The sequence below is a fragment of the Ambystoma mexicanum genome, chromosome 6q (assembly GCF_040938575.1).
Source record: "Ambystoma mexicanum isolate Mex_15411 chromosome 6q, UKY_AmexF1_1, whole genome shotgun sequence".
Taxonomy (NCBI): domain Eukaryota; kingdom Metazoa; phylum Chordata; class Amphibia; order Caudata; family Ambystomatidae; genus Ambystoma; species Ambystoma mexicanum.
In genome coordinates this window covers 283233685-283248617 of record NC_090937.1, presented here as the reverse complement: position 1 = coordinate 283248617, position 14933 = coordinate 283233685, and the positions used below count along the sequence as shown (strand labels likewise).

General features: G+C 46.8%; 1 protein-coding gene across 2 annotated transcripts in view; it reads left to right on the top strand.

The window, feature by feature from the left end:
• Positions 1-14933, top strand: part of FOCAD (focadhesin) — a 2926805-nt gene that overhangs the window by 2038572 nt on the left and 873300 nt on the right. For both annotated transcript variants that reach the window (XR_011282193.1, XM_069630760.1), the window contains exon 29: positions 3562-3709. Coding sequence is in view for 1 of the 2 variants with exons in the window: in XM_069630760.1 (XP_069486861.1) it covers positions 3562-3709 (148 nt within the window). In the remaining variant the exon portion in view is untranslated. The remainder of the gene's footprint in view (positions 1-3561; positions 3710-14933) is intronic.

Here is a 14933-nt window from a genome sequence, read left to right as displayed (position 1 = left end):
TTTTCCATAGAATGGATCTGGTGCGGGCACTCAAGTTCTATGTCTCTCGGATGAGGGAGAACAGGGCTGATGCCCTACTTTTCGTTGGCTATGCTGGTGCCCAAGCAGATAGGGCTGTTAAAAAACAGACCCTGTCTCAATGGATCATTCTCTGGAGTGCTATGATCTGGCCGGCTAGAAGGTGCCTGAGAATGTCAGCGCTCACTCCACCAGTGGGTTGACCGCCACCTCAGCTCTGCAACACTGAGTGCCTTTTCTGGATATTTGCCAAGCGCCTACATTGGCTTCCTTGCACACGATCCTATGTCTGGTAATAACGCTCATTTTGGCAGAGATGTCCTTCAGAGTTTCCTGGTTTTGGTGGCGTCTTTCCTACTCTCCCCCTTCCAGGTCATTATGCTGCTTTGGGAGTCTATCATAGATGGTTAATCCGTGGGAGGAAGGAGTCAGTTAGATGAACAAATGACTTACCTCGCAGTAATGTTCTTTCTAATGAAGTTCCTCACACAGATTCCTCATCGCCCTCACTTCCTGTTCCTGGGGTAACAAGTACACCTTAGTTCTCTGGTCCCTCAGCATCAGAGTGCTAGGTGAAAAGAGTGGAACTGAGGTCGCATCTATATACACTGGGCTCAACGTCATGTCCGGCACAGTTCGCTTTGCAGCGTCAGGCAGAGCCATGTTGATAACTCTGTCGGTGGAAAAGTTACTGAAGGGCAGCTGGCACTGGGAGATGGATATCATAGATGAGGTATCCGTGGGAGGAACGTCCATCAGAAAGAACATTACTGAGATGCAAGTAATTTGTTCTTCACATTGTTGGCCAACACAGAGCATACAGTGGCAATGAATCCACTCCAAGTTAAAGCTTACACTGTGATTCTGTGATGATTGTCAGAAAAGTGATCGGCAGGAAGTATAAAGTTTTCATCATAAACCATGTTATTGTGCAATACAGTATATACCGTCTGTCTTATTCAACCTGCGGCTCCCCAGATGTTTGGACTAACACTCCTGTGACCTCTCAATGTTGATTATTCTGGTGAGGGTTGATTTGAGTTAGAGTCTAAAACATTGAGTGGACCTAGTCCAAACCATTTTATGAGGAAGACTGAGGAGCGGCACCAGGAAATGGGAAGGTTAGAGTCTAAAGTTATTTTTGAACATATCAGAATTTGGTACCTCCCCCTTGTATGACAAGGGCAAAGACGTGACTTTGACAGGAAGAGGAATAGAAGGATAAAGCCTACTCCATTGGACGTGGGAGGGAAAGGCGAAGATCCCAAGCCAACCTTGTCCTGACCCCAAATTTAGTAAATCAAACCCCAACGTCTATTTCCCCCTGTGCCCAGAGGTATCTTGGCAGAACCATGTCTCCTGCCTTGCATGTGAGTGTATATACTTTCCAGTCTTCTTTTATTGTTGCAGACACTATCAAGCGAGCAGCTGGAAAAGAGAAACTGAAAAGCCGAAAACCAGTTACCTGGACGAATACAGCTTCAGTGCCGAAGAGACGCCAGCAGCAACAATGAGACATAGCAGGAACCGGCAGTGCAGGACTGGCCAAGCTCGCCAGAGCCCCTGCCATCAAAACAGACAATCCACTAGACCACCATGGACTAGAAAGGGGCAATAAACCTCAGACTTACCGAGCATGTCATTGACAACGGTCCCATAACCATGAACCATACTACAGCATTTCCAATGCTGCCAAGACGACCGAGCAGCAAGCCCAAATGGAGAAAATGAACAGGGCTAATCATCCTTTTGAAGTTTTTCCCTACATATACATGCCTGGGGGTGGGGCGTGGGGGCTAGGGGGATTGACCAGGGACAAGTGGTCAACCAGCAAAAAGAGAGGGATACTTGAGCAGGGGACAGAAAACAGTAAGTGTAAGTTATTCAGGTGAGGTCAGTAGTGCAGGTGGAGGACAACCAAGAGACAAGCAAGAATAAGGAGGGAGAGCGTGTAGATAGATTTGTGGAGCAGATGAAGCATTGGCTTATGAGTGATGATGGTTCTACTGTGAGTGTGCATGAATAAGTGTGTGGAGAGGATAGTGTAAGTCTAGATGGCTGGCATAGAGTGAAAAGAAGGTGGTAGAGGAGTGGTGTGGGAGGAGAAGCAGTGTTGTGCGAAAATGAGTAGTGTGCTGTGGGAGGAGTAGAAGTGCTGAGGAAGGAGGATTTGTAGAGGTTTGGGGGAAGAAGTAGTGTTGTCCCCTCTCCAAACCCCACACAAAGCCTTTCTGTGTGGGAGAAGTAGTAATAGTGTGCGAGGAACATTAGAAGTGTGGTAGAAGTAGTAGAGTAGGAGGAGTAGCAGTATGGTCGAGGAGTGACAGGAGTGGAAAGAGAGCAGTGGAAGTGGACAGAGGAGGGGAGTCAGTAGAGTGGGAGAAAGAAGAACAGTGGTATCAGAACAGTGGTATCAAACGGTGGAGACAGGTGAAAAGGATGAGTGAGACATTGGAAGGACAGAAGATTGGTTGGAAGAAGTTAGAGCAGAGGAGGCAGGTAGAATAGAAGAGTGATTTGGTGAGGAAGGATAGCTCAGGGGCAACACATTTGTCTTGGAAGCAAGACAATGCAGCGCAACACAGGTTTGAATCCCGATCTCGTGCTTAGAAACCACTTGCTGGTATTCAGCGCGTTACAGAAGAACTATTGTTATATAATGTGATTTGTACAGAGTAAGTGCGAGGTGCAACCCATTCCCAATTGGAACACTAACCTGTGAAGAGAGTTGGGAAGTCCCTGATGCAGTTAGTGAGCCTGCTTTAAGGGACGACACCGTAGGAAGTCATCAGAACGTAGACAGTAGGGGCCAACAATCTCATACACTAACTGGAGTTGGGCTTTTGGTGTAAGACGGGAGGTTTGTGGGCAGGTGAGAGAGAAAGGGATGGCAATAGGCCCCGCAAATAATTTAATAAAACCATTTAATTATCCTTGATACGCTGAGAGTTTTCTATGCCATTTGTGACACTGGATAATGTTCCATTTACTGATAATCTGTAGCTTTTATGCAAGAGTTGAATGAGGATTTGTACAATGATGACTGATGTTAAAACTATAAAGGTATCGCCCATGAAGCTCCCGGGCTATGGATGCCAAAGACAGGTGGGCTAAACACCAGCAAACAGTCAGCGTAAGAACAACATTCCCTCAATTGGTGCGCATAGACATGCACTATGAATTCTAACTACTAGGTTGTTGTAAATGTTGTGCTATCCTTTGCTCCAGTGCACGTTTCGGGTTGAGTGCTAGCACGGATCAGAAAATACAGATTAAAACCTGTACATTAAATGGTGAATTGTATCTTTGTATATTAAATGTAAGCATTCCTTTAATTTATTTAGGTATATGGTGCAGAACCTAGCAACTGTCTCGTTAAGCCTTTGGGAGAACAGTTCATTCATTTTATTTATTGATCAGCAAAATGCCATTACAATAGCACATATCTACAACATTCTTTAACCACCAAGTTTAAACTTGCTGTATTTTTATCTGCTATAAAATGTATTGTGAATCCTTGTCTTTGTTGTTTTGTCTCTGCAGTACTGGCTGCATATTAGGAGTGGGACTTGTACTCTCACTTATGAGTCACAGTGGGCAAATTGAATCCCGTGTCCATGTTTCTGCAACACTCCGGAAGCTCTGCAAATCCCTGGATGAAAGTTTGGATCAGAGCAGAACAGTGCAAGAAGTAAGATACATTTTAAGATTATTCTCTTGCCACAAATGGCTTTTTTGTCACCCAGTATGCCGTTTTACAGGGTCTGCTTCATGCACTTAACAACCCGCTGACATTCTGTGCCCAATTCTGGATGAGGCAGAACATTGATGCTGTGGGTGAAATACTCTGCTTTTGCATTTAATATGGTTTTTTGTTCAAATGCAAAAGTAGCTCACTCCACGCATATACACAGCTTTTGTAGTGTGATGCATGATATGGGTAAAACCACAAATGGGCGTAGCAGTCATTTGTAGCATTGGTAGCAACCTTGAAAAGCTCAGGTCAACATCCACATTACAGTAAGCTGTATTGTGCTATCAAACTATACTGTAGTAGTGGTGCAAAATGAAATTAATGTAATGTGCCCAACAGGCCCGTACTTTTCGCACTTTTAAGAGTGTCACAGCGTGGAAGGAACAAAGCCCTTGTCACATGGGTACAAGTGGTGATCGGTGTGAGAAACTTGAAGGTGTCGTCTGTCATCCAGGTGGCCAGGACACAGCCATTGCTATTGGACCCAGTTCCTGGGGTGGACCAGTGCGGGAGGATATGATGTGATATGATATTTTATTTATAACGCGCCTGCACACAAGTGTTTCAAGGCACGATGAGGCAAGGGAGGGGAACATGGAGGGACAAGACAACGTTCTTCTTAGGCCCAGTGACATTGCGCAAGTGCAGAGGAGTGGAAAGGGGAAAAGTGCTGCGGTGCCGCACCCCCCATCCAGCATCACCTGGATGGGGGGTCCTCAGTGAGTGGAAGTGGGACACCCACGGGTGAGACGTGGTATCCCTCTTTCTATAACACCTTTTCCCCAGCCTACCACGTAAGATATTCAGACACTCTAGCGCGTCCCCCTTCTCTTCCTTGTCTCTGATACAAATACTTTCTTGCACCACGAAAGACAACAGACTAACACTAGGGCTGTTTACCTGACACGTCCCAACACAAAGTTCAGGCAAAGTCAGCCAATTGACCGGAACCACACACACCTGACAGCTCTTTCCCTTCCCCACAGGGATAAAAGGTGGAGAACCAGAGCACACGACGAGCAAGATAGACCGCACGATGAGAGAGCTATTGACGCACGCCAGTTCAAGACAAGGAGAAAAGCAGCGAGAACCAAAGGGCTGACGAGAAGCAACCGTGCCCTTTCCGACCCAGATCCACAAAGCCTCTGTGGAAGGAAACATAAGACCGCAAACAATAGCCAGAGTGTGTTGCAACAAATGTCACCGGTACAAAGAGCATGCTTACACTGATGAGCAGGACAGAGAAGGACGCCTGCTACCGTGGTATATCGTCCTTGACTCCAGATACAGGTAAAGCCAGGCGGTTCATCACAGCCGGTAAGTCGAGGGGAGAACCGATAAGAAACCAAACTGTGTTGAATGAAAGTTGCAAAGTGGCAAATCAAGAAACATCAAGGGAAAACCAGCTGCAGAGAGGTCCGGCACCACGTGGGTGCTCACTCAAGAGACTCTCGTTAATGCTGTTTTTATCTACCGATACCAGAAGGGCTTAGGAGAGCCACAAGGAAAAGGTCAAAGTGGGAATCCTGCACAGTGAAGACAAGAGAAAGAGTTGTGTGAAAGGAAAGAATTGGCAATCGTGAACCCGTGTTACATATCTGCAAAGATCCTTTGTGCCTTCCTTTTCTACGGCTTCCCTGCAGAGGAACGTGCATTCAGGGACTTCTCTATGGCACAGATACAGGTTGCCATGGCGCCTGTCTGTACAACAAAGGAAGCCGTGTCAGCTGACGTGTCCCGTGCGTGGAGGACACGTAAGGAAGCCCCGCCCAACTGCGATTTAAAATCTGACGTCTCTCTGCGGCTTGTTGCTGCTAATTGTGGCGTTACTCATTCACTCCGGTCCCATTCCGTCCTCTGCAAATTCCCTTTGCAAAGTTCCGCTGAATTCCTGGCTCCTTGACCTACGCTTCGTTTCCCGGACTGTTTTGTATATTTCCCTCTGGCCTTGTCTCAGAACGCTACGTTGCTGAATCGGACTGGCCCCGGACTGTGTCTGCATTTCCTCCTGTCGGCAGTTTGCATCTTCTGGCTTCGACTTGGAACACTTCCGGATTGCCTTTCCCGCGGTCACTGCCTCCTTGCATTTCATAGCGCACCGCATCACTTTGTTTCATCCCGGATGCCATGGCAGGTCCTACGAAGTTCCCCATTTAATTAAATTCTGCCCATGGCTGTGCTTGTGTTATTGGATACAAGGTAAATAACACTCCACTTACATTTTGGGGATAACACTTACTGCTTCACGTTACCTGAACTGCTTCAGTCATCTCTCACACTTGTACTGGGATTCCTGGAACATTTACCTTAAGTTGCTGCCTGGTCTACTGGAACAATTTTACTTAAGTGTATTATTGTGTCGCTTTCCTGTGTATGCACCAACCCGTCCCCAGTGCGACCCTGGTGCCGCCTGGGTATACTCTTCCCATACTAACCTTCCTATTTGTTATTTTTTCCTGCCGTTGTTCTTCTTTCAACTGGAAATCATTAGCTCTTGGTAATCCCTCTTTTCAGGTTCATCCATACCATATTTAACACTACTCCAAACCTTGCCTAGGTATTTCAGTTAGTATATTATTGCCTTGTTGCATTACTCTTTAACATATCACTTCTAATCATTTCTGTAATTCCTTTGCAGCATTGGCTTTGGCGGTGCGCGTTTTCCCCGCTCTTTTATGCCATTGACACCTCTGCCTGTTTTGATGAAAACAGTAGAGAGGTACATCGTATTTTTTTTTTTAAACGTTTTTATTGATTTATAAACACAACCAAACAATACAAACCCAACAAGCAGTGCATATTTCAATAGTTTCATTATGCTTCCTTAACTGCTAGCCAATGCTTCCCTTATCCCACCCCCCTTTATAAGCCTATTACATTACACATTCTGTACCCGCATCCTGCGGTACGGTCTCCCTATCTACAGGTTCTGCCGGGCCACTTATTGATCCAAACAGCTCAGCTATCAATGATTTCCAGGCCATCAGGGACTCGGTCTCCTCCTCCCCCCTTGCTGCTCGCTTCTTGCCATACCATGGTTTCCGCTTCCGCCCATTTTTGTAAGACTCTCCACCACGCCTCCACTTTTGGCATGTGGCATGTCTTCCAACCCATGGCAATTCTCCTTTTTGCAAGCACATAAGCCAGATCCTTCAGTTTACTCACATGCTTGAGTTTCTGTGATCTTGGGAACCCCCCCAACAGACAAGCCCACACTGTGTCCACTACAATCTTGACCCCCTTTTTCTCCAGTTTCCATTTCACTTCCCTACAGAAGCGTTCTATGACCGGGCAGGACCAGAACATATGCACCATGCCCGCGTTCTCCTCATCACACTTGGGGCATGCTTGCCTTCCTGCGTGCTCAAACCTCAATATTCTCCAAGGTGTCATATATGCCCTATGCGTTATATACAGTTGGATCTGTTTCAGTCTCAGATTTCTAGATACCTTCTTATGATACCCCTGCGCCCGCTCCCACATCCCATCCTCCATCGGGGCTCCAACTTCCGTTTCCCAATCTAGTCTCAACTGCGTGACCTCCTTCCCCACTTTAAACATCAGCATTTCATATATTCTGGAGATCTCATGGCCCCCTTCAGCTATGGCGTATATCATATCTGTGGTGGCATCTGATTCCTCCTCTAGCAGAGTTTCTGGCCATATTCTTTTAATTCTCTGTAACATTCTATAATATGTAATATACTGGCCCTCATGCAACCCAGTTTCTTCCCGCAGCCCCTCAAAAGTAACACGAGCCCTCCCACCAAATGTCACCCATTGTTGCCACCCCAACCGGTTCCCAGTGGTGCCTAAGTGTCATCCGTAGCTGCACATCTGTCCCTGTTAATACAACCAATGGTACCTGTGGAGAGCATGGGGACGGGTTCTCCGTCATCTGACATGCCGTACGCCACATCTTCCACCCTAGTAGCATCATTTTAGGGCGTCCCATCATTTCCGTCCTGGGTACCCACATCATCTCTTTCAGATAAAATGGTGCACAATCGCGCCCAAATAGCCTAAATTCCGAGGTCTCCTCACCAGAGAGCCATTTGGCAACATATTGTAACTGGCTTGCCACGTAATACACCTCATAATTGGGCAATTTTATCCCTCCTTTGTCATGGAAGTTCAGTAGCTTCCATAATGCCACTCTATTTCACTTGCCATGCCACAAAAAATCCCTACACATGCTATTCAGTTTGGTGAAGAATTTCCTAGGGATCAGGTACGGTATATTCCCAAAGTAGTGTAGAAGCCTAGGCAGAACCACCATGTTTAACATTGCTCCCCGCCCCATCATCGCTAAAGGTAGCTTTGCCCAGAATTGCATGCACTTCTCAATTTTTCCCATGGCTACTTCTGTATTGCACCTATGCTCCTCTTCCACTGTGTGGTATATATTTATCCCCAGGTACCGAAATGTGCTGACCGCCCATGGTACTTGCACTACAGGCAATCGCTCCGATGGGATCCCTATGTACCTCCCCAATGGGAACATGCTGGCTTTCTGGGTGTTCACCGCTATACCGGACAACGCAGCGTATCTCTCCATGACCTCCAGAATGTACTGGAGATTTTCTTCTGGGTATCGCAAGTACAGTAGCATGTCATCCGCGTATAGGGAGATCAGATGTCGCTCCCCTTTCACCTCGATGCCTATGATGTCATATTGCTGTCTCAAATATATTGCCAGAGGTTCCAGAGCCAGTATGTACAGCATTGGAGACCACGGACATCCCTGCCTGGTTCCCCTGCTAATCTGCCACTTTCCCGATATCACAGATCCTGTCTTGACCCTAGCCAGTGGTTTGCTATACAATATTTTTGCCCACCTTACATATCCAGGCCCTAACCCGTAGTGCTCCAGCGCCGCAAGCAGCCATGGCCATTTAACTGAGTCAAAGGCCTTAATTGCGTCCAAGGACACAATTGCCATTTCATCATCACTTTCGCTGCTGCACTCAATAATTCTTTGAAGTCGTCTATAGTTGTTGGTAATATTTCTATTTGGGACATAGCCCGTTTGATCCGGGTGTATTAGTTTGCCAATAACCTTCTTTAGTCTATTTGCTAAGACAGCAGTCAATATCTTGCAGTCTTGATTTAGCATCGACAAGGGTCTATAGGAACTGCAGCTGTGCCCAGGGTTGTTAGGTTTAGGGAGCGGTATTATGACAGCCTCTCTTAGTGACTTTGGTAAGCTTCCTGTCTCAAACGCTTCGTTTAACATTCCTAACAGTGTGGGAAGGACCTCCTCCATGTATACTTTATAAAACTCACTTGGGAGTCTGTCTGTCCCCGGGGTTTTGCTAGTAGGCAACTGTCTCACCACCTCACCCAATTCTTCTAAGGTAATCGGGGCATCTAGTTCTTGTCTCTCTTCCTCGCTTATCTTGGGCAGCCCTATGTCCTCCAGCATTTCTCCCATCTCAGCGCGACTACTCTCGCCATCGTCCCCATATAATACCATATAATAGTCCACAAATGCTTGATTAACTTCCTCCTTGGTGTCTACTACGCTACCATCTTCTCTCTCTATAGTCCTGATTGTAACTCTGGGGGTCTCGCTCTTATATAAACACGCCAGAAGTCTCCCCGGTTTATCACCTCCCGCATGCTGTCTCTCTACATATTTTTTATAGTTGAGGTTGCACAATCTATCCCAATATTCTGCACATTTTTGTTGTAACCGGATTGTCAATTCTACCTTCTCTGCTGTATCATCTTCACCCCTCGATGCCTCTTCTAATTTCTCCTCCGTCTCCTGTAGTTCGGCTAAAATCCCACCTTGTAGACCCTTTGATTTCGCTATGGCTACTCCTCTCATCACCACTTTAAAGGCCTCCAATAGTGTTCCCGCCGAGTCTACACTCCCGGTATTTATCTCAAAATAATTTACTGTCTCCTCCCTCAAGTCCTCCCTAAAGAAGGGGTCTCTCAATGCTTCCGCTCGTAGGCGCCATGTCGGGATCCTCGCTCTCGGGTGCAGTATTGCCATTCGAGAATCAGGTGTGAGGAGGCCGAAAGGACTCTAGCCTTGTACTCTATCCGTGTAATCTCTGCTAACACTTCAGGTGAAGTAAAGACGTAATCCAACCTCGTGGATAACTGCAGTGGGGCAGAATAATGTGAGTATTGCCTTTCCTAGGGGTGTCTCACTCTCCATGCATCCTCCAAACCAAAGTCATTCAGCAATGTCTGTAACGCCTTGGCAGCAGGGGCCGGACTGTCTATCTTCCCATCCGATCTATCTACCCTCGGGTTCAGTACGCAGTTGAAGTCCCCTCCCCAGATCACCGTGCTTCCTACACATGCGCTCAGATTAGTTCATAATGTTCTAATGTACGCCGCTGTGTTCTGGTTCGGGGAATACGTATTGACTATACTTATTTTCCTATTTTCCACCAGTCCCCTCAGTATAACCATCCTCCCGTCTGTCTCAGCTATCACCTGTAATCGCTGAAAGGGGACATGTGGCACCACCCAAATAAGCACTCCCCTCGCATAAGCAGAGTATGATGAGCCCACCAGCACTCCCTTCCATTTACCAGCAATCGTGTCCATTATCTCCCGTGTGAGGTGGGTTTCCTGCAGCAATGCAATATCTATTTTTTGCCTGCGCAGGTACAACATAACTTTATTCCTCTTCAAATAACTGTTAAGCCCCCGCACGTTACATGTAACTATTTTAAGGTCCCCCATGGCCTATACGAGTTCCATTCCTCCTCCCACAGGTGCAGTCTAACTCTAAGTTCCAATCCAATCTGTATAGGCTTGTTTCCCATTTTAAACTCCCATTAACCAAAAACACCCCAAACTCCTCATTCTCCCCCCCCCCCCTCCCACTTCCCGTCCCATCCCCAACATCTTCTTTACGATGTTCCTCTCATGCAGGAGAGGTACATCGTAAAGAAGAGTTCCTCTTTCAGAGGATGCCTGAATCTTAGAATTCAGGGGAGCTGGAATCCTGGAGGCTGAACACTAATCCTCTGCATAATGCTTCAGTTTCCGAGGTTGTTTTATCAACGCCCCGACCAGTATACGGAGCGGTGAGTAACAACCCGACTGAGGGATGCCGCTGAAAAGGGGCGAAGCCAAAAGTTCAGATGAACAGTGTGCTGATGAAAATGAACCCGGTAGAGGGGTGTCCACATGAACTGTTTAAAAGGACATTAAGACTTGCGAATGTCACAGGTGAAATTTTCTGAAAAGCCGTAGTGAAACCGACGGAGGGAGGCTAAGATTTGAACCCGGAAGAGATGGATCGAAGGGGGAAAAGCTTTCACCCAAAGAACTGTGAAAGCAAAAGGAGAAAGCGTGCAAATAAGAGCCAGAGTGAACCCAATGGAGGGAGGCAAACATTCGAGAAGGGTCTGAGCCCGGAAGAGGGGAATCCATGGGTTGGAAAACCATCACCCCACCAAAACATGAATCCAACTAAGACATCTTTGGAATACAAGCCAGAGTGAACCGGACAGAGGGAGGCTAATATTCGAGAGGGGTCTAAACCCGGAAGAGGGGGAACCAGGGGTGAAGAATCATCACCCCAAGTGCAATTCAAAAGGAACTTTTTGTTTGTTATTTGAACCTATCGGATTCTCAGAAGCAGGAGAGACAATCTCTGAAGGTGCTGATACGCTAAGAACTGTTTGTGGATCAAAGCTGGGAAGACAGGGGATCTAGGGGTGAAAAGTCATCGCCCAATGTGCAGACGGAAAGGAATTTTTGTTTATTTTGACCGTATCCGGTCCTCAGAGGCAAAAGACTTTATATTGAAAAGAGACTTAACCACTGAAAGTCCTGATACTTGAAGCAGGACTGTCGTCTCGTGCTGGGAAAGCTCAAGAGTGTGCTGTGCTCAGGAGTTCCGCCTTGTCCCATGCTGAAAACGTGGGGAAGGGAGACCCCTGGCTAACAGAACCTGACTTATCATTTGTGAACACATCTTTCTTTTTTTGTGAACAATATCCTACACCCTTTTTGTATATAGTTGTAAGGTTTGGCAATAGTTTTTTTTTGTATAGGCCCTTATTTTCAATTAAATGGTGGTAGCTTGCTCCCATCTTAGATGTAGGTTTAGATTAGGCGTTTTTCCAACCTGCATATACAGTTAATAAACACCCTTGAACTGTGATCACTTGCGTCGGTCTTTACTTTTGCCACCATGAGTACCTTACATAGGAGTTTGGTGAATTCCAAAACATGCTAAGGGGAATATGCCTAAAACATAGCGGAAGGGTCTGGCTAACAGTGTCAGAATGGTAAAGAGAAATCAAGTGCCGGGTTCCTTAATAGGACCTCATTTACTAGTCCAATGTTATTTTCCCTATTCTACTAAACAAGATCTCCGGGCTGATCCATCCTATGGGATTCTTTCAGCTCACTCACCATCTTAGAGTCTTTAAAGCACCTCAGCATATTATTCCCCCCAGCTCTGACAGATTCTGTTGTAGATAAGTCGCTCTCCTGGGTTCTGTAGTCCTAGGTCCCTTCTACTACCGGAGCAAGAGCTTTTAACTTTTTCATACATGCTCTAGGGGACAGTCTCTTGAGTCTCCGCTGTATTCACAAGCCTAACATAGGCTCTTGATTCCCCTCTAAAGATATGAGCCTATCGGAGCATCAGGGTTCTTACCAGCATCTGGGCATGGGGCAGCCAGCAGGCTGACAGACTACTTCTCAATTTCCTCCGGCTCTTGCCAGAGTTTGCTATAAAGCACACAACATCATGCTCTCCTTGATGGCTGATATTTCTCAGGGATTGGGTGCGTTGTATCGGGCACCTGCTTTTTTCCCCAACTGCTAATTCTTCTCTGAACACACCGACTCTCTTGAACATCATCCTAGCATCCTCAATGCAGGTCTGCTTCTGGTTCCTTTTATAGTGTTGTGGTTGATTCATATTACTCAATAATGCCAGGCATTGTCTGGGCCATTTCCTTGTTACATCTGTGTTGTTAGATAGGCTAACACATTTGGCCTCATTACAAGTGTGGTGGTCCGGAAACGAAGGTGCCAGAAATCTCACCGGCACCCTTGTTTCCGGACCTCCACACTACGAGTCTGCCTGCCGGTGCTTCAGAGTCCCCATACCCACAGAGTCCTGTGAGACTCCATGGAACTCCACGGGAATGGGGACTTACAAACTCCGGCGCCTGACTTCCCGTGCCACCGGGACTTGTAATGTCGCAGTGGCACTGGGAAGTAAAGCGGCAGGATTCGATGTTACAGGGTTGCCGGCAACCCGTTGTTGGCACTGGTGGGTTACCGCCAACCTCGTAATGAGGCCCATTGTGTGCCCGCCAAATGTGTTTTTCCTGTTTTCTTCACTAGGTTCATCTTTTGTGTATTCCCTAATTGTCCATTTTTAAAACTGATTTTCCCCAGCCGATGTTCCACTTTGACAGAGTATTGCTATAGGACATGATATAATATGATATGATAAGTCATTTATAACGCACCTGTATGCAAGTGCTTCTAGGCGCGACAAGACAAGGGAGGGAGACAGAGGGAGGACAAGATCAACAATCTTACTAGGCCTTTTGTCTTTCAGATCGTGCAAGCGCGACAACACAACGTGAAGGGAGAGGGGGAGTAGCATGGAGAGGTAGGGGTGTAAAAGAAACTGGAGGGGGTATCTGTGCCCTCTATATGGCAGAGTAGAAACACAGAGCACCCCACCCAACGTTCTCTATTTGGTTGCGAATGGACGAGCAACCAAGGCTTAAGCTCTCAGGAGGTTATGCAGTCTGGTTCTTAAGTACAGTGTAGTCCCCAAGCCCCCAACAAAGGAATTTCCACACACTATGTTATGTGCTAACACAGTTCTTTATATGAAAATAAGGTTCAGGGTGTATACACAATCAATAACACACTTTGAACTCTGGCAATTCCAATATGGCAAATATATAAAATGTCTGTTGTACCACACTTAGCTATTTATTCCTTGAACATTCATCAACTGCTGGCAGTTATAATGGCATACAAATCATGCAGCAATGTGTAACAGCGTAGATCATAGGTGGGAAGACAAGTTGGGTTAAACAAGGGCAGAATGCTTGCTCCAGTTACCTAGCTACAGTTCTGAGTGAGGATCCCCCCCACCTGGGCAAGCTGTAATAAAGAGTGTCAACAAGCCCAGTCCATTAATGTTACTTGCTAAAATGTTCAACTTCCCCAATGTACCTGAGTTTCTTCGGTTCGTTGACGGATCCCTCAAGAGTGGACTCCCTTTAAAGCAGGAGCCACAAGGCATCGAGATTCCTTGAAGAAAGATGATCACGTGCGTAGAGACTGCAGCTTTGATCTCTGCGGTGCTCTTCGATGATCGATCATGAAAATCCTGTGAAGATGAGGCATGCAGTCCACCTTGGTGCAAAGAGTTTGGTGCCGTAAAGGTGACTCGATAATGGATGTAGGGCCAGCCGCGGGCGTATGGATAGCTTCGGCTATCGGGACACGACCACGGGCTGGACTTCGGATATTCACATCATCCGTGTCCTCGGGACGTCTTTGTTGGGGGAAACCCACTTTCGGACTTTCCTCAGTAGTTGACGACCTTGACTTTCTCCGGCGGACAAACAAGTTGACGGTGACAGCAAGGGAGCCCTTTGTTCAATGTTCTTAGGCAAGGTGGAGCATTGCGGCTCTGGTCGGCGAGCAGCACAGCGTCAAGCTGTCCCCGCTTCTGGGCAACACGACTCGACTGGCTTCCAGCGGTTACGGAAATCCTCCAAACCCTGGTCGACGCAATGGACTTCAATGGCCTCGATGTCCTGGTGCTTCACTACAAGATTCTCAGTGGACCCCTTCTCTGGTCAACAGTCTTTCGGGACAGCTTTTAGACTTCGTCAGAAGAAAGCAGCAGCAATTCTTCTTCTTCCAGTTGGGCTTCAAGGATGAGCAGCTTCAAGTTTCGACTTCACCTTCTGAACACATTTGGAAGTGAGAGGTCCCCAGATATACATATCTGTCCCTCATTCACTCTGCCTGAGCCAGGCTCACTCAGCCAATCACACAAAAGGGTATTCATTCATTCATTCATTCATTCATTCATTCATGCATGCAGGTAGGCAGCCAATCAGGCTCACGGGCATTCAGGCTATGCACTTCCACCCAGACACCCATAACAAGGAATGTGGATTGGGGCAAGCAC